A 22661-nucleotide genomic window follows, 5' to 3' on the forward strand; every position below is an offset into this window, starting at 1 on the left:
GTATAAGGTAAAAGCTCACACAGAGGCCAAATTTCATGGTCTGTGATGCATTTTTCATGGACGTGAATTTGGTAGGGCCCTATAGATCACACATGACTGCTTATGCGATGCCTTTAAGGGTAGGTCAGGATGGTTTATTCGCTTAGCAGACACAGTCTCAACATGTTGCTTTCCATACCCAGTTCTGTATAGTTGGTGGAAAGACCTTCACAACTTGTGTGCGGGAGTCCCCTTCATCTGTCCTCCCCCCAACGACTGTCATAATGACAGATGCTTCCCTGTTGGGATGGTGTGTGCATCTAGACTCCAAACAGTTCAGGGTAGGTGGACGCCTCAAGAAAATTCTCTGCATATCTTCCTCCTGGAACTCAGTGTTACCCTGGAAACAGAATTTAGGTATCCCTCCAGTAGCTCACCTAGTGACCCCTCCAGGGTTTACCAAAGACTCCCTCAAAACAACCCACCTATTAACAATCAGGTATGAGTCTCCAGGGTGGCTAAAGCAATACCTGGAGGACATGTATACAGACTTCTGATAAATGATTGACCCAGGTAGTATCTTTCCAAAACAAGTCACCCTTTTATTGGTGCAAACACAAATCCCCAACACAGTAACACAAATCCCCAACACAACAGGCTAAAGCACCCCCCAAAACTACATTACCACACAGTTTGATGTGATGCTAAGTGGCTGCACCCTGCTTATGGTGATCGGTCATTCACAGGCCGCTGACAGTTCCTGGTAACTGTCTTTAGATTATTCCTCTCTGATCTTCTGATCTTCTTGTGCTCTCCTGCTCCAAGTCTTTTCCCTCTTTATTGAACTGCTCCTGGTCTTTTCCCTCTACTGGACTGAATGGACAGTACTGAACAGGCAAAGCAAACGAACAGAACACTGATGTCCTCTGTACCTCTTCTTATATCCTCTTCTGACAGGCTTGATTGACATGTTGTTTTGCTTGCTTTTGCTAATATCTTTTTGTCAGAACTCTCCAGAGCACATACCACTTGTAACATTTATTTCTAACATACCTGGTTTCATGATCAACAATTAACTCATTACTTGCCATTTCGCAACATAGTTTATAATGTACCTAGTCTTATGATCAACAACTGCCTCATTTCAGGTTGTCCATGCCACTTTGCAACATTGTCTCTAATGTAGCCAGAAGGTCCCCAGCCTCATGGTCAATGTTATCTCACCACTGTTTTCCCTGTCAACTTCTCCCCTGCCAATATCAGTACTACATGACCTACAGTTTTCATCTAATAGTGAAGTGACTCTTGCTTATTCAAAATGGAGGCCTGGGATACAAGATGGAGCCTGGGGCCTTCAAAAAGGGGTTTCTCTGGTATCAAGGGTAGGCAGATGCGCGTGTCTCCAGTTTTCTGCCACTAATTAGAGGCAAAAACATAAAGGTCATGACTGACATGTCATAAATGTTTTATATAAACCAGCAAGGAAGAGCAAGATCCCCCTTCCTTTTGCTGAGGCTATAAAGCTTTGGAATTGGAGTATATGAAATCAGATTTTTATCACAAAATGAACTCCAGGAGTTCAGCATGTGACCGCAGACAGACTCAACAAGCACTTCTCTCAAGACCATGAGTGGGAGATAGATTCAACCATACTTCACCACATATTCTACCAATGGGGTACTCGTCAGATAGACTTTTTCACCGCAGCAATAAACAGGAAATGCACCAGTTTTGCTCCAGAACTAGTCTGCATCATTGATCCCTGGGGGATGCCTTTCACCTCCAGTGGTTGCTGGGTCTTCTGTATACGTTCCCCCCAACTCCTCCAATATCCAGAGTCCTACTCAAAATAAAAAGGGACAAGGCCAGAGTTGACAAACATGGTTTCCTTATCTGATACAGATGACAGTGTTCTCCCCAATTGCTCTTCATGCCACTCCTCCTATCGTCTTTTAGAAGAGTGGGAAGATCCATCACCCGTCTTAGAATCCTTCACCTCAAAGCATGGGCATAGAAACTGCCTATTCACAGCAAGTAAAAAGGGGGTTACTGCACAGCAAAAAACAGTCTACACCCTGCAATTACAATAATGGACAATATTTGCTCATTGGTGTGATCTCAAACACATTGCACCAATAACCTCATTGCTGCCAGACATACTGGATTACATTCTAAAATTACAGACCTCAGGATTATCACTGAATTCCATTAGAGTTCATCTGGCAGCCATCCTCCAATAGAAGGTTACGCTGTATTTGCCCACCCAACGACAATGAGGTTCCTCAAAGGCCTGTGCAACCTTTTTCTAACAATTAAATGCCCTACTACAGTTCAGGACCTCAGTTTGGTTCTTAAATGCTTTACAAGATCACCGTTTGAACCTATGGCCTGCTCACAACTCTGTTTATCAGTGAAATTGGCATTTCTGATTGCCATCACATCGGCTTGCTGAATGGGGGAAATGGGGCTTTTATGGCATACTCCCCATATTTTTCATACTCCCCATTTTATGGCACAGTCCCCATATTTTTCAGAGACAACGTTACATTATGACCATACCCCAAGTTTTTGCCAAAAGTACCTTTTGATTTCCATATTAATCAGCCCATTCACCTCCCTGTCTTTTACTATAAACCTCACCAGATAAAAGGGAGGCATTGCTCCACACACTTGATGTCAGGAGAGCCCTTGCCTTCTACCTTGATAGGACTAAACATTTCAGGGAGACCTCCAGATTTTTGTCTTGATCTCAGACAGAGCAAAAGGAGGTGCAATCTCTAAAGAGAGGCTCTCTAGCTTGATAACTGACTGTATTAGTTACTGCTACCGATCTCATAATCTTGAAGCACGCACTGACATACAAACTCACTCTGAAATCTATTTCCACCTCCACAGCCTTTCTTAAGAATGTTCCTATCATTGAAATATGTAAAGCCTCAACACGGGCTTCTATGCATACATTCGCTGACTGCTATGCTATAATTCACGACTCTGCTTCTGATACTGTGTTTGGCTCAGCAGTACTTTCTTTCACACTGAATTAGACTCCAAAGCCGCCTCTTCCTTAAAAGGGAACTTCTCTGTCGTCACCTAGAGTGGAGAACCGATAGGGACACTACTTGAAGAAGAAGAAATGGTTACTCATCCTGTACAGTAACTGCAGTTCTTCGAGATGTATGACCCGATGGTGCTCCAGTACCCACCCTCCTTCTGCTCTGCTTTCAATTACCTGTCATGGGGCTTCACGGTAGAGAAGGAACTGACGATGGTTAGCCTGTGCAGTGCTATATAGCAACGCCATGGAGCACAAGGTGGAGTAACATGCATTCTCAGGCTGAACAGACACTGCTATGAAAAATCTCCCACAGAAGTACAAGGGGCACAAATGCTCCTAGAGTGGACACATAGAGGGACACATCTCGAAGAACTGCAGTTACTGCACAGGGTGAGTTACCATTTCTTATGGAAGAATGTGTAAGGGCAGGGAGTTTCATATCAAATGCCAAATTTGGGAAGGCTATTGATTGGAAGGGCCTTTAAGAAGCAGTTATCCTCAGGACTATTACCCAGAGTTCAGGAGTGCAATATATAATAGTACAAATGTATTTCATTGTCTCTGAAAAGTTTCTGTAACCATCTCTTCCTTTATTTCTAGCAGAGCTATTGATAGGTTGATGAGAAAATAATAAAGTTCCTAAAAATAAAATAAAATAATAGCAAAGTAGTAGTATTCTGAAGCATTAGTCATACCATAGTTGTTGTTGAAATAGAAAACTGAACATAAATATATGGTAACATTTTTAAAAACACTTAAATAACTTAGGCATCTCAGTTCCATTTAAAAGCTTTTGAAAATTTTATCCATTGAGTACATGATTGAATAAATGACTTCTGTGAGACTACTTATATGCTTGAAGTTAAGCACATATATTAGTGTTTGCATGATTGAGGCCTATGTATTGACATGATTTCAAAAAATTAAATTAAATATAAATTGGTCACACGTATGTGGGGAAATGACATCAGTTAAAGAATGTTAATTACAGCGTTAAATAACCTTGGTTTCACTGGGTTGCTTGTCAAAGGTTTTATTGTTCAAAATTTGTTTTTGTATTTGCTATATAAAAGTCAACAGAAAAATCATATTCTGGGAAACATTTTTGAAATTGTACAGTTGATAGTTTATATATTTTCCCCTTGTAGGCAGCAAGTAACAGAAATCATATTCGTTTTAAAAGCTGTCAGCACTCTAATAGATTCCCTTAAGAAAACTCAGCCTGAAAATGGTAAGTTGTTTTAATCAGAAGTCTAAACAAAATTGTGTACCTAATATGTTTGTGCAAAAAATATATTTAAAGCACTATTTCCAAGAAAAGTATCATCCATAAGAATCTTAATTTGCCCTTTCATGTTTGTGTAGGTGCCAGGTAGAAATTTTTAAAACATCTCTTTAACGGGTCCATCAGCCTACATAAATAAAATAATATCTAACTCTTATATATTGCTTTTCATCAGTCACTCTCACAGCACTTGACAAAAGAGTATCACTAGAGTAGAAAGCTTCCAGCTGAGGTACCAATGCCCTTTCTTAATCTAAAACATTTTTGGTAAATAATTACTATAAAATATGATAAGATCTTAGAGTGAAATTTTCTTTCTTTGTATCTTTTCTGTATCTCCCATTGTAGTCTACATCCTTTAATCTTGCTAAATCTTTGTTTATCCAGACCATATTCTATTCAATTCTATTAAAGCTCTCATTCACTATTAGGTCCATTAAGATTAAGATAGTCATTTATGTAAAGTGATAGGGATAAATTTACTTTTCTGAAGATACCGTCTGTGTAATATTTTTACTTCTGAGTGTTGGCTCCTTAATGCTGCACAAGCAGAACTCCTGTAGCCTTTAGAACATTTTTGGTCCTTATGGGCAGTGTTCACCAGTAGTCTTAACTGTTGCTCTTGGAAAACTTATATTCAGTTCATTCTTGACCATAGTCAATAAAGGAATGTTCATCAAGAGCTGTGCTTCTCCTGCTACCACTCAGCACCACTCGGCTTCTTTACTTCGCTGCTTCACTGAGTCTTTCTTCTGTTTTTTTCATTTGCCTTCCGTTCAGTTTAGTGTTTTAAATATAATTTTTTACTTCCATGACTCCTCACACTATCCTCAGACACAGGAGTGTCAGTCACCTCTCAACCTCTGAGCCCCATTAGGTCATTTTCTGTGCACTCCCTTAGCTCTTTTGCATTGGTACAAATCTTTAATTAACTATTGTATTCCAAAATCAAAAGTAAAACTTCATGCTGTTGGAAAAAACTTTCTGACAGGGAGATAAAAATAGACAGCAAACTAAACAAGGCATATCGTTTAAAACTCCCAGCTGTTGAACTGGATGATAAGTACTATCACGGATATGTGTTGTGCTGTCCTTTCATGCCCTCTGCTATCTCTGTTCTTGCATTCAAGAAGGGTTCTGAAATTGACAAGAGGCCTGGTTACTGAAAAGCTTCAAAGACTGCTGCAGCTATCACTTTGGATGGCTAATTGTTTTTATTTTCCTCTCCTACCGCAATCAGAAGCACATTTTTAACTGTCACTTTTCAAGGAGGCTCACATTTTTTTCAGGCATGACCATGTTTCTTAAAGTGCTGCTTGGAAAACCCTTAAAAACTTCTCTACATTTTTTTTTAGCACAAACAGAAGAGAAAAATACAAAACTAAGAAAGCTTTCAATAAGAATAGAATGGAGACTGCTAAAAAGCTGCTTCTTTTTGCCAACTCTGGAAGTCTATAAAATTATACATAAATTTCCTGCAGTGCATTACTGTCTCTGAAATAACGGGCAAAACAAGAGCAAAATATGGTAGATTCCACTTAATAGCAATCCTGATATTAACAACTTCCCCAGTTAATAGCAAAATTTTGCCAGGAACCAGTCCCATCACATTGACTTAATGGGGTTCAAATAGTGGCAACTGCATGACACTACTGAGAACTTTTTTTGGAAGAAAGGTCCCAGCCACAGGCAGGTTTGTGGGACTTCCACAAGGGAAGGAAGCACTGGGACGTACCTTCCCTGGCTGCAGCCCCACAAACCCGATTGCACCCAGAGACCTGCTGCCAGCAAAGGAGGTAACGGACTGGGGTGCCTGTATCTCCTGCCAAAGTCTCAGCACTGTGGGCCGGGAGGGGAGGTTGTGGGCAGATTAGCAGCAGGATTGGGGGCTGCATCCCCGATGCTGGGGCTTTCCACAGGGAATGGTGGTAACGGGGACACACGGAGCTACGTGGTATCTCTCCATGCGCTCTCCAGGTTGCACCCGCATGTCCCAGCACTTCCTTTCTTGGCCACAGCCCCACAAACCTGCCTTCCACTTGTTGGCAACTTCTGAATAATGGAAACTTTTGCTGGAAACCAAGAGTTTGTTAATAAGCGGAACCCACTGTATCTGAGATTTTCTATCCAGTTTATGATCCTAAAGGATAGCATGCATTACTCATAGACTCATAGACTTTAAGGTCAGAAGGGACCAATATGGTCATCTAGTCTGACCTCCCGCATGATGCAGGCCACAAAAGCTGACCCCCCCACTTTCCCTTAACTCTGCTGTTGAAGTCTCCAGATCGTGATCTAAAGACTTCAAGTTACATTAAACCCTGGAGACCTACTAACCTGAAAATGCTTCATCTTTATATAGTAGATGGTTAACTTGCGCACAGAGCCACAACATAACTTCATTGTCTGTCAGCTCTTCCTTTGTGAGGCAGGTTAGTCATCTTTGTGTATCTACCCCATCCCTGATAAATAGGTGGTTCTTAGAGTAGTTGTCCCTATGGGTGTGCGAGTGTTTGGTAGCAGTGTCCACCCCTGCGCCTAATACGTCCTTGTGCTCCAGTCTGAAACCTGCTGCCGCTCCAGTTTTTTCCTCAGCTGCCTGTGCTAGAGACAGAGTTTTGCGGTGTCAGTTAACTTCAAATTAGCTAGCTTGCTTGTCTGTTTTTTTATTTTATTTAAACGTTTTAATGTAATGTTTATTAAATCCCCACACACAAATTACAGCAAGGGCCTATCTGCAGCTTGTGGGCCATATGCAGCCTGTACATTTGTAAGACCTCATGCCAGACTGCATTCCCAATGCCTTCAAGCCTAGCTCAAGCACAGCTTGTCCAAGAGGGTGTCTATCTCTGAGTTCTCAACTCTCTGTGAGTAGAAGGATCCCTGCAAGGTATGCTTGTATTCACCCCCCACAAGGACAATCATCACAGATGCCTCTCTGTTAGGCTGGTGATCTCATGTCACAAAGCAGGTGGACCCATTAGGAGTCTGCTCTTCACATCAATCTATTTGAGCTCAGAGCAGTTCAATATAAGTGCAGTCATTTTTTACCCCAAATCAAGGGTCACTCAGAAGAGACATGATGGACAACAGAGCTACCATATATTATGTAAACTGCTGAGGGGGAGCACAATCCCAATCCTTGTGCACAGAAACAATGAAATTTGGAACTGGTGCATAACCCACCAAATCAACGTCTCAGTGGCATTTCTATCAGGTTTGCAAAGCATCATAGAAGAAACACTGAACAGACATTTCTGAGAGGACTACAAATGGGAGCTGAGGTATCCTATCCTACAGGTAGTGCTCACTTAGGGCTGTCCAGGGATAAACCTCTTCCTGATGCCATACAACAAGAAATTCCCACAATTTTGCTGGAGGGGAGGGATGCCACCATAACTCATTAGGAGATGCCTTCTTCACTCCTTGGCCACTAAGGGTATGTCTACATTGCAATTAAAAACCCGTAGCTGGCCCAGGCCAGCTGACTTGGGCTAAGGGATTGTTTAATTGCGGTGTAGACGTTCGGGCTTGGGCTGGACACTGAGCTCTAGGACACGGCAAGGTGGGAGAGTGCTTCAACATGTTTTAGAAAATAATATTCGTCAGCTACTTTACAATTCAGAATCACCAACTACCAGACATTAATGGCGAAGTACAACCATACAAATTATACCAGGCTGAACTCCTTTATTGAATATCTACCAGCAGAACACAGAGCAATTTCAGGCGATTATTGCAGAAGGCCAACTGCTCGCCATACCATCTCTGCAGGCCTCTCTTGATACTGCTGATACTGCTGTTCAGTCTATTTCTATGGCAGTAGTTTTGAAGAGGACCTCCTGGTTTCAGCTCTCAGGATTTCTAAAGGAGGTCCAGAATATGGTCGAAGACTTTCCTTTTTTTTGATACTAAACTGTTCACTGACAGCACAGGATGAGTGCACACATTAAAGGACTCCAAAGGCCGCTTTACATTTTCTCTGGGGATCTATACATGTACCCAAAAGAGAGAGTTTAGTAGGTCCCAGACAGCACAGAGATCCTGCCCCATTCAATTCCCAGAGGCCACATGAACTTCAGTGCAAGAGACAAAGGTTCCAGAGGAGAAAATCACCCACTTCCCAATCTTCCACCTCACAAATCTTCCACCTCATAGCACCAATTTTGACAGGGTGGTTGAGGTCCTGAGCTGCTGTCCCCTTTTCATACCAACTGCAATGTTTCTCCTTCCTTCCTCCCTTCGGCAACCACCAAGTGATAGATTCCCAAGCCTACCGAAAGTGTTTACACTTTCTGTCTATTACTTGGGAATCTACCACTACGGATGAGTGGGTTTTGGAGATCATTCACTTCATTTCTCTTCTGCCTTCCAAGTCCCCTTTCCTTTCCCTCTTCAGGGACCTCTCTCACGAGAGCCTGTTATGACAGGAAATAGACTCTCTTTTACTCTTGGGTGCTATAGATTCAATTCCCATGCATCACATAGGGAAAGGGTTTTATTCCAAGTATTTCTTGGTTCAAAAAAAAAAAAAAAAAAAAGGGTGGAGACCCACCCTAAATTTAAGGCTACTCAACACATTTGTGAAGGCACAAAAATTGAAAATAGCAACATTTTCAACAATTATTCTGGCACTGGACCAAGAGGATTGGCTCTTAGCCCTCAACCTTCAGGATGCATATTTCCTTGTAACAATCCACTCATCCCACAAAAGATTTCCATGTTTTATTCTCAGTCAGGACCATTTTTAGTACATGGTGCTCCTTTTTGGCTTATCAGCTACCCCAAGGGTCTTTTCAAATGTCACATCAGTAGTAGTGGCACACTTCCACAGAAAAGGAATTCTGATGTTCCCTTATCTAGATAATTAGCTTCTGAAAGGTCACTCCCTGGGCCTAACTTCAGACAACTTGCAAAGACATAGACCTCTTTCTCAGATTGGGCCTGCATTTCAACATTCAAAAATTCACCTTGACCCCTTTTCAAAAGTTAGAATTCATAGGAGCTAATCTTGGTCCAGTAGTGGCAAGAGCCTGCTTTCCAATGCACATATTCGTGGCCCTATCCAACATAGTTAACACAATCCAGATTAGCATTCAAACCCCCGTCAAGAGCTGTCATCAGCTGCTGGGGCATATGGCAGCTGGTACTTTAGTTATAGACCACACAAAACTACGAATGTGATGCCTTCAAGGGTGGTTCAAGACTGTTTATGCACTGAACAGACAGTCTAACTACGCTACTTTCCATACCCACCTTCATAAAGGAATCTCTCAAGTGGTAGAAATACCCTCATAATGTTTGTGCAGGAGTCTCTTTCACCTGCCCTTCCCCAGCAGTTGTTATAATGACAGATGCATCCCTGTTGGAGTGGAGAGCGCATCTAGACATCCACATGGCCTAGGGCGGGTGGATGCCTTAGGAAACCACTCTGCACATCAACCTCCTGGAACTCAGGGCAGTTAGATACGCCTGGCTCCAGTTTCTATCGCTAATCCGAGGCAAACACATAAAGCTCATGATAGACAACGTGTCATTCATGTTCTGTATCAACTAGCATGGGGAGGTAAAATCCCCCTCCATCTGTCAGATTTTGCAGTTGGTGCATATGGAATCAGATAGTCATCACAGCAGCATACTTCCCAGGAGTTCAGAATGTGACTGCACACACACTGAGCAGGCAATTCTCTTAAAACCACAAGTGAGAGAGAGATCCCATCATACTTACCACGTAATCCAACAATGTGGCACCCCTCAAATAGACCTGTTTGCCACAGCGATAAAATAAGAAATGCGCCCAGTTCTGCTCCAGAGGCGGGCTGGGTCATCAATCCTTGGGGGAGCTTTTCATCTTCGGTGGTTGTGGAGTCTACTGTGCTCATTCTCCCCTGACACCTCTAACATCTAAAGTCCTACTCAAAATAAAAAAGGACAAACCCAGAGCTACTCTAACAGTCCTGACCTGACCCTGACAAACATAGTTTCCTTATGTGATACAGCTGGCTGTTCACTCACTGATCACTCTCCTGATTGCTTCTCATTTCCTCTCCAAGGAACACAGAAAGATCCTTCACCCCAATCTTGAGGGTTTTCCTGCTCAAAGCACAGCTGGTTGATGATTAATGGGCTTAAAAACAACCTATAATGGTGTGGCACCTATGTCTCGGGAGCGCCCCCTGGTTGAGTGTGTGTGTTCCTGCAGTTTTTTCAATTTCTCGGCTCACGGTACCCCTGTCAGGTTGCCGCTGCACAGCAGAAAACCATCTATGTGCCACACTTAAAAAAATGGACAAGATTTGCCTGTTGGTGTGACCTCAAAACATACTCCAAAACCTCATTGCTGTCACATACTGGACTACATTCTAGAACTAAAAAACTCAGAGCTGTCATTGTGTTCTGTTAGAGTCTAACAGAACTCCTGGCAGCCATCACAGATTTCGATTCTCCAACAGAAGGTTATTCCATATTCGCCCACCCACTGACGATGAGTAAGGCTACATTTTAATCACGGGTATTTTTAGTAAAAGTAGTGGACAGGTCACAGGCAGTAAACAAAAATTCACAGCCCGTGACCTGTCCATCACTTGTACTATGTACCCCCTGACTAAAACTTGGCCGGGGGGCTGCGGGTGCTCTGGGGGTGTGGAGGGCAGCAGCGCGGGACACGGGACCCCAGCTGGTGTTTTTTGGGGGGGGGGCGGGTGGCAGCGCGGGGCCAGGGACCCCTGCTGGTGCTAGGGGAGGAGGGGCCAGGTGGCGGCGCAGGGCCGGGGACCCCCGCTGGTGCTGGGAGGAGGAGGGTTGGCGGGGCTTGCAGGCTGCCTACCTGGGGGGAAGGAAGGCCAGATCGGTTCCGCGCACTGCCCCCACCCACTCTGGCTCTGCAGCTCCCATTGGCCAGGAACCGCAGCCAATGAAAGCTGCAGGGGCAGCTCCTGTGGGTGGGGGCAGCGTGCAGAGCCCCCTGACCCGTCTGCCTAGGAGCTGCAGGGACCTGCCGACCGCTTCAGGGGAGTGCCCCTCCAGGTAAGCACCACCCTGCACCCTGAGCCCCTTCTCTCACCCAAACTTCCCCAGCAGCGGCCGGTTCGGCTGGCCCACAAGCTGCCTGATCTGCTTGGGCAGCCCCGGAGCCAGCTGCATCGGTCGCTGCAGAAGTCATGGAGGTCACAGAAAGTCACGGAATCGGTGACTTCTGTGATCTCCATGACAGACACGCAGCCTAAACAATGTTCTTCAGGGGGCTTGGAAATCTTTTTGCCAGTCAAACGTCCTATTCTGGTTTGGGACGTCAATCTGGTTCTTAAATGTCTTATGAGATCTCCATTTGAACCGATGGCTACCTGCTCACTCCTCCATTTGTTGATGAAAACAGCATTTCAGGTAGCCATCACGTTGGCTCGACGGGGAAGGGGCCATTTGTTGAATTTCCAGAGGGGTCCACACCTCCATTTGTAAATTTTTAGGGGTTTGCCAATGAAAAAAGGTTGAAAACCACTGTTTTAGCATATCATTAATGACATCCTATGTAGAATAGACCCGAGCTGTGCCAAAGATTTTTCTTGCTCTGGGTGGCTGAGGCAAAGTTTGCCTCTCTCCCTGCACCTGCCCCCAGGATTGGGGCTGGAGAGATGGGTCATTTTGGTGTCAGATGTTGCAGGGGTACACACACAATTCAGTTCTTGTGAGGTAATCAAAGGAGAAACTGACTTATTATATTGATTTAAAATGTCTGTACACTTTAAAACTAGATATACATTCTGTTTGTGATTTGGAATTTGAAGCAGTGTATTTTTATAAAGGCTTTTCTGTTCACTTATTATGAGATTCACTGGCATGAGGCCCACATACCACTTCCCTATTTTGAGGATGAGCATCCCAATAGTTTAGGGTTCTAGGATGCTTTGTAATACAAATTCTTCAAGTGATTGCTCATGTGTATTCCACAATAGGTGTGCATGCTCTCCACATGCACTGGTGCCGGAAGTTTTTCCCCTAGCAGTACCCGTAGGGGAGCGCCCTAGCGACCCCTGGAGTGGCGCCTTCATGACGCGGTATAAGGGGCGCTGCGCACTCCCCCCACCCTCAGTTCCTTCTTGCCGCCAGTGAAGGTGCTTTCGAACTGCTCTGCTCCAGCTTTGCTGTAGCTCGTCCCCAAAACTGCTTGTTCGTTCAGTGTATGGTACCTGTAGTTAGTTAGTTTAGTTAGTTTAGTTTAGCTAGAGCGCCTGGGCCGGGGCATGCCCCATGCCTCAGGTTTTAAGTCGTGCGACATGTAGGCCATCTGTGTCAGTGAGTGATCCGCACGCGGACTGTTTATGCTGTTTGGGGGAAACCCATCTCAGCGATCTCTGCAAGATTTGCAAGTAGTTTAAGCCTCAGACCAAGAGAGAAAGGGACATCAGGCTCCGGGTTATTCTGATGGAGTTGGCATCGGGCACCGCAGTGTCAGTGCGCGGCAACCCTTCGGAACCATCGATTAGTCGGCACCGCTCCCCGTCCATGGGGCACGCCAAGAAGGCTAGGAAGAGGCCTTCTTCGCTGCGGCACTGGAGTAAACCCAGGACAGAGGCTAAACCCATGTTGGGCAGTCCTCGATCCCCACCGGCCTCTAAGCCTCCGACTCAAGTCAAATGGAGTAGCCTGGCCCATTCGGAGCAGGCCTCCCCAGATGTCCAGATGCCCTGCCCCCTGGAGGCCCTGCAGGCAGCCTGGGATGTTATGTCCATGCCAGTACCAGGAGCACCGCCAATGTCGGCCCCGCACTCCAGAGGCAAGCCGCCGCTGGGATCTCCGCAGTCGCCTCTGGCTCAGTACCGGTCTCGGTCGAGGGAATGTTCCTAACGCTGTTCACCACCCAGCATCCATTCAGGGCAAAGTCCACGTGGATCGCCCTCGACGCCCACCAGGCCATCTGGTTGGGTTCCGTCTGACTGAGACTCTCGGCACTGCTCCGCCTCGAGGAGTGAACACCAATGGGACCGAGGCAGACGACGCCAAAGATCCTCATCTCAGAAGGCCATAGCAGTCGGTCGTGGCACGAACGTTGACGTCGTTCCCGTTCGTCGTCCCGCTCCAGGACCCTGCCACGGCACCACCTCCGCAGCCCCGGGCATTGATCGCCAGCGTCTCGCCATCGCGAATCCGCTCACCGGAGCCGATCGCGGAGCCGCTGTTACTGACGGTACCAGTCCTCCATGGTGGGATCGCGGTCCTGTGGTTGGCATTGCTCCTAGCGTCGCCGCTCCTCCTGATCCAGGGACAGCGGCAGGTCGTATGTCAGCCCAGCCTCTCTTCGTAGTCGTCCATTGATGGGCCAGGCCGATCAGTCTGCCCAGTGGTAGGCTCGCTCGGTGGCCGGAGCCTCAGAAGGACCATCGGCCTCCCTTTCCAGATCTCCAAGGAAGAAGTCGGTGGGACGTACATCCTCGGCACTGTGCCCGGAGACCAACCAGGTGGTGGAGCCTCCGGTGCCAGTGGACACACACAGTACCACGCCAGCCACCTCCACCCTCCCCAGATGAGGCGATTACGGCCCCTCTTCCCTCCATCCCTCAGGAGGACTTTCGGGCCCATCAAGAGCTCTTAAAAAGTGTGGCATCAAGCCTCCACCTCCAAGCAGAGGAGATGGAGGAGCCCTCGGACTCCCTATTTAATATACTGTCCTCCTCGGCACAGGGCAGGGTGGCCTTGCCTCTCCATGAAGGGGTGGCGAAAATTTCAAATGCCCTGTGGCAAACCCCAGCCTCAATGGCTCCCATCTCTAAGAGAGCGGAATGCAAGTATTTTGTACCCGCCAAGGGGCATGAATACTTATACACCCATCCTGCTCCTAACTCCCTGGTGGTCGAGTCGGTCAACTACAGGGAACGGCAGGGCCAACCAGCCCCTACCCCAAAAAATAAAAATTCGAGGAGGCTGGACTCATTTGGAAGAAAAATGTATTCGTCCTCGAGCTTCCAGTTACAGGTGGTGAACCACCAGGCTCTTCTGGGCCTGTATGAGTTCAATCTGTGGGGCTCCCTGCCCAAGTTCGAGGACTTCCTCCAGGAGCTCAATAGGAAGGAGTTCAAAGCGCTGGTGGAGGAGGGCACAGCGGCTGCCAGGGCAACCCTGCAGGCAGCTTTGGATGCAGCGGACAAGGCTGTGCGCGGTCCAGGGCCTCCGTGGTGTCCATGAGAAGGGCGTCATGACTCCTGTTCTCTGGGCTGTCCAACGAGGCGCAGACCTCCCTGCAGGACCACCCATTTGATGGCAAAGCTCTGTTTGCGGAACAAACGGATACAAAGCTGCATGGCCTGAAAGATTCCCACATGACTCTCCAGCCCCTGGTCTCTATGTTTCGGCTCCAGCTAAACCTAAGTTCAAGCTGCAGCAGACTCCCACCCAGGCCACCCAGTCAAAATACAAGACCGGTTATAAGAGGCACCCACAGAGGCAGTCTCGGCCTGCCCCCCAGCCCGGGTCCTCCAAGGGCAAGCAAGTGAGGAAAAGGCGGTTTTGACGGGACGCTCGGGGGCGCCCTGCCAGTTCTCATCAGGGATCCACCCTCAATATAGCTTCCCTTCTCCATTCGGTTGTGTGCTTTCCTACCGGAGTGGTCGCGGCTGACCTCGGACCGATGGGTCCTCAACACCATCTCCCGGGGCTACACCCTCCAGTTTATTTCCTCCCCGCCCAACTATCCCCCGCCCCCATCCCTCCTGGGGGACCCCTCGCATGAGGCTCTGCTCGAGCAGGAGGTGTGGCGTCTCCTGGGCCTAGGAGCGGTGGAAGTGGTACCGGGGGAGTTCAAAGGCAAGGGGTACCACTCCCATTATTTCTTTATCCCGAAGGCCAAAGGGGGGCTCAGGCCCATCTTGGACCTGCAAGGCCTTAACTGGTACATGGTGAAGCTCAAGTTCCGCATGGTCTCCCTGGCCTCTATCATCCCCTCCCTGGATCTCGGGGACTGGTACGCCACCCTCGATCTCGGGGACTGGTACGCCATCCTCAATCTGCAGGACGCGTACTTCCACATTCATATATTCGAGGGGCACAGACACTTCCTCCGTTTCACGGTGAGGCAGAAACACTGCCAATTTACAGTCCTCCCGTTTGGCCTGTCCACTGCCCCCAGGGTATTCATGAAATGTATGTCAGTGGTGGCGGCCTACCTCAGGCGCCGGGGGGTCCAGATCTTCCCCTATCTGGACAACTGGTTGGTCAAGGGCAGCTCCCAGTCGCAGGTGTGGGATCACATGGCGCTCCTTCTGTCCACGTGCACCACTTCGGGCCTGTTGGTAAACAACACCAAGTCCACGTTAGTACAATGCATAGAGTTTATCCGGGCGGTCCTGGACGCCTTGTCGGCCAGAGCCTCCCTCCCACTGGAGAGGTTCGAGACCCTGAAGGGGCTCATCGACACGGTCACAAGGTTTCCGGTGACAACAGCCAGAGCGTGCCTCCAGCTCTTGGGTCACATGTCGGTGTGCACGTATGTGGTCCGTCACGCCAGACTCAGGATGAGGCCCATGTGAGGAACGTTCAGATCCAAGGTCTGTGGTCGGATCAGGATCTGACCCTCCACATAAATGTCAAGGAGGTCAGGGCGGTACGGCTGGCGTGCATGGCCTTCCGCTCGCACCTGGAGGGCTGGGTGGTCAGGGTCCTCACGGACAACACGGCCTTGATGTTCTACATCAGCAGACATCTGCCTACAGACCTTCCATCTGCCGGGCGCCCGGAACGTGCGGGCGGATTGCTTGAGCAGGGACTTCTCTTCTCAGCATGAGTGGTCTCTCCACCCAGAGGTGGTGCACAGACTTTTCCAAGTGTGGGGAACTCCCCAGGTGGACTGTTCGCGACTCGGCAGAACGGTCGCTGTCCCCGGTTCTGCTCCGGGGGGAGGGGGCGCTATCTCTGATGTCTTCCTCCTGTCCTGGTCAAGCCAGTTTCTCTATGCCTTTCCCCCATTCCCACTGATCGGCAAGGTCCTGGAAAAGATAAAGACAGACAAGGCCCGGGTCCTTCTGATGGCCCCAGGCAGCACTGGTACGGGACCCTCACGGGCCTGGCGGTCGCCCCATCATGGCCGTTGTCATCCTGCCCGGACCTGCTCTCCCAGGACCCGGGCCACCTCCTCCACCCCAACCTAGCAGCACTCCACCTCACGGCATGGCTGCTCAATGGTTAGGTAGGGAGGAAAGGACGTGCTCGGAAGGGGTTCAGCGCATCCTCCTAGAAAGCAGGCGGCCCTCCACGCGCCGAGCCTACTTGGCAAAGTGGTCTCGGTTTTCCAGATGGGCAGACGAGCGGGGAGTTTCCCCGGTGGCCACCCCAATCCAACTTATTCTGGACTACCCCCTTCATCTTAGAGCCCAGGGCCTGGCGCCCTCATCAGTCAAGGTGCACCTGGCAGCCATATCGGCCTTTCATCCGCCGGTGCAGGGCCACATGGTATTCTCCCATGCTATGACTGGCCGATTCCTTAAGGGGTTGAATCGTCTCTTCCCATATGTTAAGCCCGCAGTGGGACCTAAACCTGGTGTTGGCCCGTCTCATGGGGCCCCCGTTTGAGCCGCTAGCCATGTGCTCCAGGTGACACCTCTCATGGAAGGTGTCCTTCCTGGTTGCGATCACGTCGGCTAGGCAGGTCTCGGAACTCAGGGCCCTGACCGAGTCCCCGTACACGGTGTTTCATAAAGATAAGGTCCAGCTCTGCCCCCACCCTTCGTTCCTCCCGAAGGTGGTCTCTGCCTATCACATGGGTTGGGACATTTTTCTGCCGGTCCTCTGCCCCAAGCCTCATGCATCCAGTGAGGAGCGCCGCCTCCACACACTGGATGTGCAACGGGCTCTGGCTTTTTACTTGGAGTGGACTAAGCCGTTCAGAAAATCCTCACAACTGTTCATCGCCTCGGCTGAGCGCATGAAAGGTCAGCCGATCTCCACTCAGCGGCTCTCCAACTGGATCACCTCGTGCATCTGTACCTGTTATGACCTGGCGGGAATCCCTCTGCCACCAATTGTGAAGGCGCACTCGACTAGGGCGCAGGCCTCGTCGGCTGCCTTTTTGGCCCTTGTCCCCATTCAGGATGTTTGTAGGGCTGCCACGTGGTCTTCAGTTCACACGTTCACCTCGCATTATGCGATTGTCTCTCAGACCAGGGAGGACGCCAGGTTCGGCAGGGCCGTTCTCCGTCCCGAGAGTTTGTGAACTCCTTCCCACCTCCAACAGATATAGCTTGGAATCACCTATTGTGGAATACACATGAGCAATCACTCGAAGAAGAAAAGACAGTTACCTTTTCCATAACTGGTGTTCTTCGAGATGTGTTGCTCGTGTCTATTCCACATCCCGCCCTCCTTCCCTTTTGTCGAAGTTGTCTGGCAAGAGGGAACTGAGGGTGGGGGGAGCGCGCAGTGCCCCTTATACCACGCCATGAGGCGCCACTCCAGGGGTCACTAGGGCGCTCCTCTACAGGTACTGCTAGGGAAAAAACTTCTGGCACCGGTGCACGTGGCAAGCACGCACACCTACTGTGGAATAGACATGAGCAACACATCTTGAAGAACACCAGTTACGGAAAAGGTAACTGTCTTTTTCTTTTTTTTTGACTTTTGGTTTCTAACAATGTCTTTCTGTGCTGAATATACATCTTCACCCCTTATGTCGTAATAAAAAAAAATACCATTTGGGGCTCAATGAGATATTGAGGTAAAAATCTGGTGTCCCATAGCTTTCTTAGTGTTTTTCTTTATATATTAATTAAAAATGCCTTTCTACTGTAAAAATGATGAACAATATTACATTATTTCATTTTGTACTTTTCTGTTACAGTTGATGCAAACACATGGGCACAAGTTATTGCGTTGTACCCAACTTTAGTTGAATGTATCACTTGCTCATCCTCGGAAGTCTGTTCTGCTCTCAAGGAGGCACTAGTTCCCTTTAAGGACTTTATGCATCCACCAGCACCCAAGGTACAGAATGGAGAGTCTTGAAAAGATAAAACTTTTTTATTTTTGAAAGAAAAAAAGTATCCCAAAAAAGAATGTTTGTTCCTGAGACTTCTCTGAGGAAATCTCTTGATACTAGTACTTGGCAACGAGCGTTGACCTTACAATTGTACTAACAAGAGCTTTGTAATTCATGCATACAAGCTTACAGCTCAAAGGTTCCAGAGTGAGTAGCAGTGCAAGCCTTTAATAAATTAAACTGACTAGATGGAATCAGTTGCAACCTAATGTACTTGCTACAATATATTGAAGTGGTGATTGAAAAGTGGGCTTATGTATAGCTTGTGGTGTATGTATTAATGATGTAATTAAAAAAAAGTATTTCAATTCAGTCAGATTGATTAGGCTGGTGTTTTGCACCATTTTTTCAAGTACAAAATTGTACTAAAATTTTATGCAAGATGGTACTGTAACATTCCATATGATTATCTGTAACCAGCCTTTGTAAACAAAGGGAACTGATGAACTTGTGTGTATAATAAATGGTACAGTTCTGTATAAAATAGTTGCATTTATTATTTAAATTCTTTTTAAAATATTGATAATGTTAAATGCTTGAAAATGTATTTATTATGAATACTAAGTTGTAGGCTTGCATTTTTACGTAAAATTTGCCTTCATAATTGGCAGATATGGTTATTCATATCTGATCATCCGGTTAATTTTTTTGCTTATTTGAATGTATCTTATCTCAACAAAGAGGTCATATGATGAAAGACAGCAAACAGCCAATGATCTGCTGATTTCAAACTTTAAAGTAGGTGATTTGAAATGACTTTGAATATATGGAAATATACTGTAGCACTCCAACTCTACCATACCTCACATCACAAAATATTTGTTTCAACATACTCATTTATGTAAGTCTTTCCATTTTTATGTTTGTTTTTCGTAGTTGTCTTGCTTTACAAGAATGTTTCATATTTGGGATTTATCTCTTTTTTGACCATAACGGTAGTTGTCGTTGTCTTTGAATTATGATCCAAGAAAGGTGATTTCAAATATCTGATATATTTGGCTGTAATTTTTTTGTTTGTTTGTTTCAGTAATCTTAAGCGCTCTGTTTTGTACTGTCTTTTCAGCCCAAACAATAATTGTTCTAACCTTCAAGTATAAAATGTGCGCGTGATATAAACCATGAGAAGTGTATTTTTGAAGATTGTTATTCATTTAGAAGTGCAGTAAACTTTCTGTCATGAAGTAAAATGTGAATTTTGTTTCCCTTTCATGTACTACATAGTTGAAGCAGAATACTTTTGTGTACTATTCTTTATAAAGTTGAATTGTGACATAGCATATTATATTCCTATTCAATGAATTGTTTCAGTAATATTTCACCTGTATTTAGGTATTTATTATCATCCATGTGAAGAGCTTTAAAATATAGCTTTAAAAATATAAAAGTCTAAAGTTAGACTCCTACGTCCACAGCTAGGCACCTGCCTGGTTTTTCCAAAGTGCTGGATTCTTAATAGCTGCTATTGTCCTGGCCCAGTGCAGAGAACTGAACTAGATGACCTACCGAGGTTCCTTGCGGGCCTACATTTCTATGATTTTATGAAATCAGACGAGGTCCTTGGGAGGAGTTGGGTACTCAGTGCTTTTAAAAATTGGGCAGACAACTTCCTATGGATTATATAGATTAATTTTAGGTTCTGGACTTTTAAAATATTGCGCAGATATTAAAAACAAGGATCATGCATACACTTTTGTAGGTTAAAAGATATCCATTGGTTTATGTGAATAGATTAGGGTTGTTAACCCTCCAGGATTGTCCTGAAGTCTCCAGGAAATAAATATTAATCTTTAATTAACAATAATGTCATGTGATGAAACCTCCAGAAATACGTCCAACCAAAATTGGCAATCGTAGAATTGATGTAAAGTTGAAGGAGTTGCTAGTAGAGTGTTTCATTATGAATTGGTCAGAATTAGAGAGTCTGTTAGTGCATAGTACTAGGCAACCACAGTTTTTAAATGCTTGCTCCTTTTATGCTCCATATTATATTATTATTCTCATTTAAAAAATAGAAAAATAGGTGAGAGAGAGAGAACTTTCCTTTGTTTCATTTTCCATCATTGGGGATTTTTAAGAGCAGGTTGTACAAACACCTGTCAGGGATGGTCTAGATAATACTTAGTCCTGCCTTGAGTGCAGGGGACTGGACTAGATGACCTCTCCAGGTCCCTTTCAGTTCTATGATTCTATGATTTTAAACTGCAGTAAATGCACAACAAGCTTTAAGATCTTGTGTATTTCTCAGTGAACAAAGTTGTATGGAATTCTGTCTTCAAGCTTGGATAAACTAGTTTCTTTCCTAGCTTTAGAGAACACAAATTTTGTATTAGGAAACCAAATATTTTCCCTAACAGCTGAGTTTGGGTAGGTCTTGAAATGTTTTAGTTCATTTTGAGTGTAAAAATAGCTAATTTTGAGAAGCAGTTCCAAAATGCCACAGTATGGAAACCTGTACACCAAACGAATGTCAATTTTTGGATTTCCTCTAAATCTGAAAATAACTGCAGTACTGATGAAAGCAACATATTTTTAGGGCCAGGTCTTGCTGACTTCAGTAGAAGGATGGTCAGGGCCCATAGTGTCACTTAAAAAAAAAAAAAAAAAAAAAAGCACAATAATGGTATTTAGAAGTCTCTATTTTAGCTAGCTATGTCAGAGCTTATTGTTTTTAATTCCTGTTTATTTTATTTGGGAAACCATGCTAAAGATACATCAGACCCAGTAAAGGATAACAGTATATGCTCAGTACAGTGAACTTCCTTCAGCTTGATATGTATAAAACATTTTCTGTTTTATTTGTCTATATTCTTTGCTTCTAGAACTTAGTATTCTTTATCGCCTGGGGGTGGGAGGCACACCTTCTAAGAGACATTTAAAACCAACATTCTTCTACTTATTAGCTTGTTTTTCCTCCCCTTAGTCACCAAATTATTCTTAGGGCATTGTACATCTGGAACTCACCGTAAAGCTGAGGTCTAATCTAGTCCGACGTTCTTACCTTTTTTTATATGTGACTAGCTTATGAAAGCTAACAACTTAAGCATTTAATGTAGAAGGACGGCTTTTCACTGTGGATGAAAGTCAGCCTCTTTACAATGTCATCTTGCTCATTTATAACTCTAGTATTACTTACATTTGAAGTATTGCTTTCTTTTCCTCTGCTGAGGGTTCTTGTTTTCTAATAAATATTGATACAGGAGCATTGATGCAGACAGTCTTTTTGGATTTGTAGAATTTTTATTTTATCAATATTTCTAGTAATGAAGATTCTGTACTTCCTCCTTCAAGAAATATCTTAACCAGTAAAAATGTAGACCCTGAAGATGCACATACATATGTATAAGTTTAACTTTATATACATGAGTAATAGTCCCATTCAAATCAGTACTCTCACATGAAGTAAAGTATGCGCATACGTGTTTGCAAGGTTGGAGTCTAACTTACTTTAGTTTAAAATTCACTAAAATGCACTGGATCACCAAAAGTAGCTGGGGAGTCGAAGTAATTCTTATAGCCTTACGAAGATAACTTCTTGAGCTCCCTTCCTGCAACATACTATAAGGCTCTAGATCAGGGGTAGGCAACCTATGGCAAGCGTGCCAAAGACGGCACGCGAGCTGATTTTCAGTGGCACTCACGCTGTGTGGGTCCTGGACACCAGTCCAGGGGGCTCTGCATTTTAATTTAATTTTAAATTAAGCTTCTTAAACATTTTAAAAACCTTATTTACTTTACATACAACAATAGTTTAGTTATATATTATAGACTTATAGAAAGAGACCTTCTGAAAATGTTAAAATGTATTACTGGCACGCGAAACCTTAAATTAGAGTGAATAAATGAAGACTCGGCACACCACTTCTGAAAGGTTGCCAACCCCTGCTCTAGATTCTATGGGACATGTCTTCCAGTAATTATAAAATTACTAAATGCAACCACCACCTCCCAAAAAATGATTGGGAGCCAGGATTGAAAATGTGAAAGCCCGACAGATACATTTGAAAGGACCATACTCAAGATAATTGGTATATTGGGGAGAACTTACCTTATCTCCATGCCTCAGACATTGCAACAATATGAGCAAGACTTCGAGCTTGTATATAATCAAAGTTTATCTAATAAGAAAAAGGGAGTATATACCCTAATTTCAATTCAGAACATAGGCTCTGGATGGCGAAAGGTTGCCACAGCTTCCAATTTTTAATAAGTTTATGGAATACTATGTTGAGTATCCTGATATCAAAGAAAAAAATATTAATAGGCATAATATCTGCATTTACTAAAACAAGAAATAAGATCTTAAAAGATTGCATTATGTTTTT

The 22661-nt window shown here is 45.3% G+C and overlaps 1 protein-coding gene across 3 annotated transcripts in view; it reads left to right on the forward strand.

Annotated features, from left to right (window-relative positions):
- MON2 (MON2 homolog, regulator of endosome-to-Golgi trafficking) overlaps positions 1-19575 on the forward strand; it is a 175086-nt gene extending 155511 nt beyond the window's left edge. For all 3 annotated transcript variants that reach the window (XM_026648770.1, XM_026648771.1, XM_029910836.1), the window contains 2 exons: positions 4183-4265; positions 18142-19575. In XM_026648770.1, the coding sequence (XP_026504555.1) occupies positions 4183-4265; positions 18142-18305 (247 nt within the window). In that variant the 3' untranslated portion in view covers positions 18306-19575. The remainder of the gene's footprint in view (positions 1-4182; positions 4266-18141) is intronic.
- The last annotated feature ends 3086 nt before the right edge of the window (positions 19576-22661 follow it).

This window comes from Terrapene carolina, unplaced genomic scaffold (assembly GCF_002925995.2).
Source record: "Terrapene carolina triunguis isolate 2854851 unplaced genomic scaffold, T_m_triunguis-2.0 Scaffold68, whole genome shotgun sequence".
Taxonomy (NCBI): Eukaryota; Metazoa; Chordata; order Testudines; family Emydidae; genus Terrapene; species Terrapene triunguis.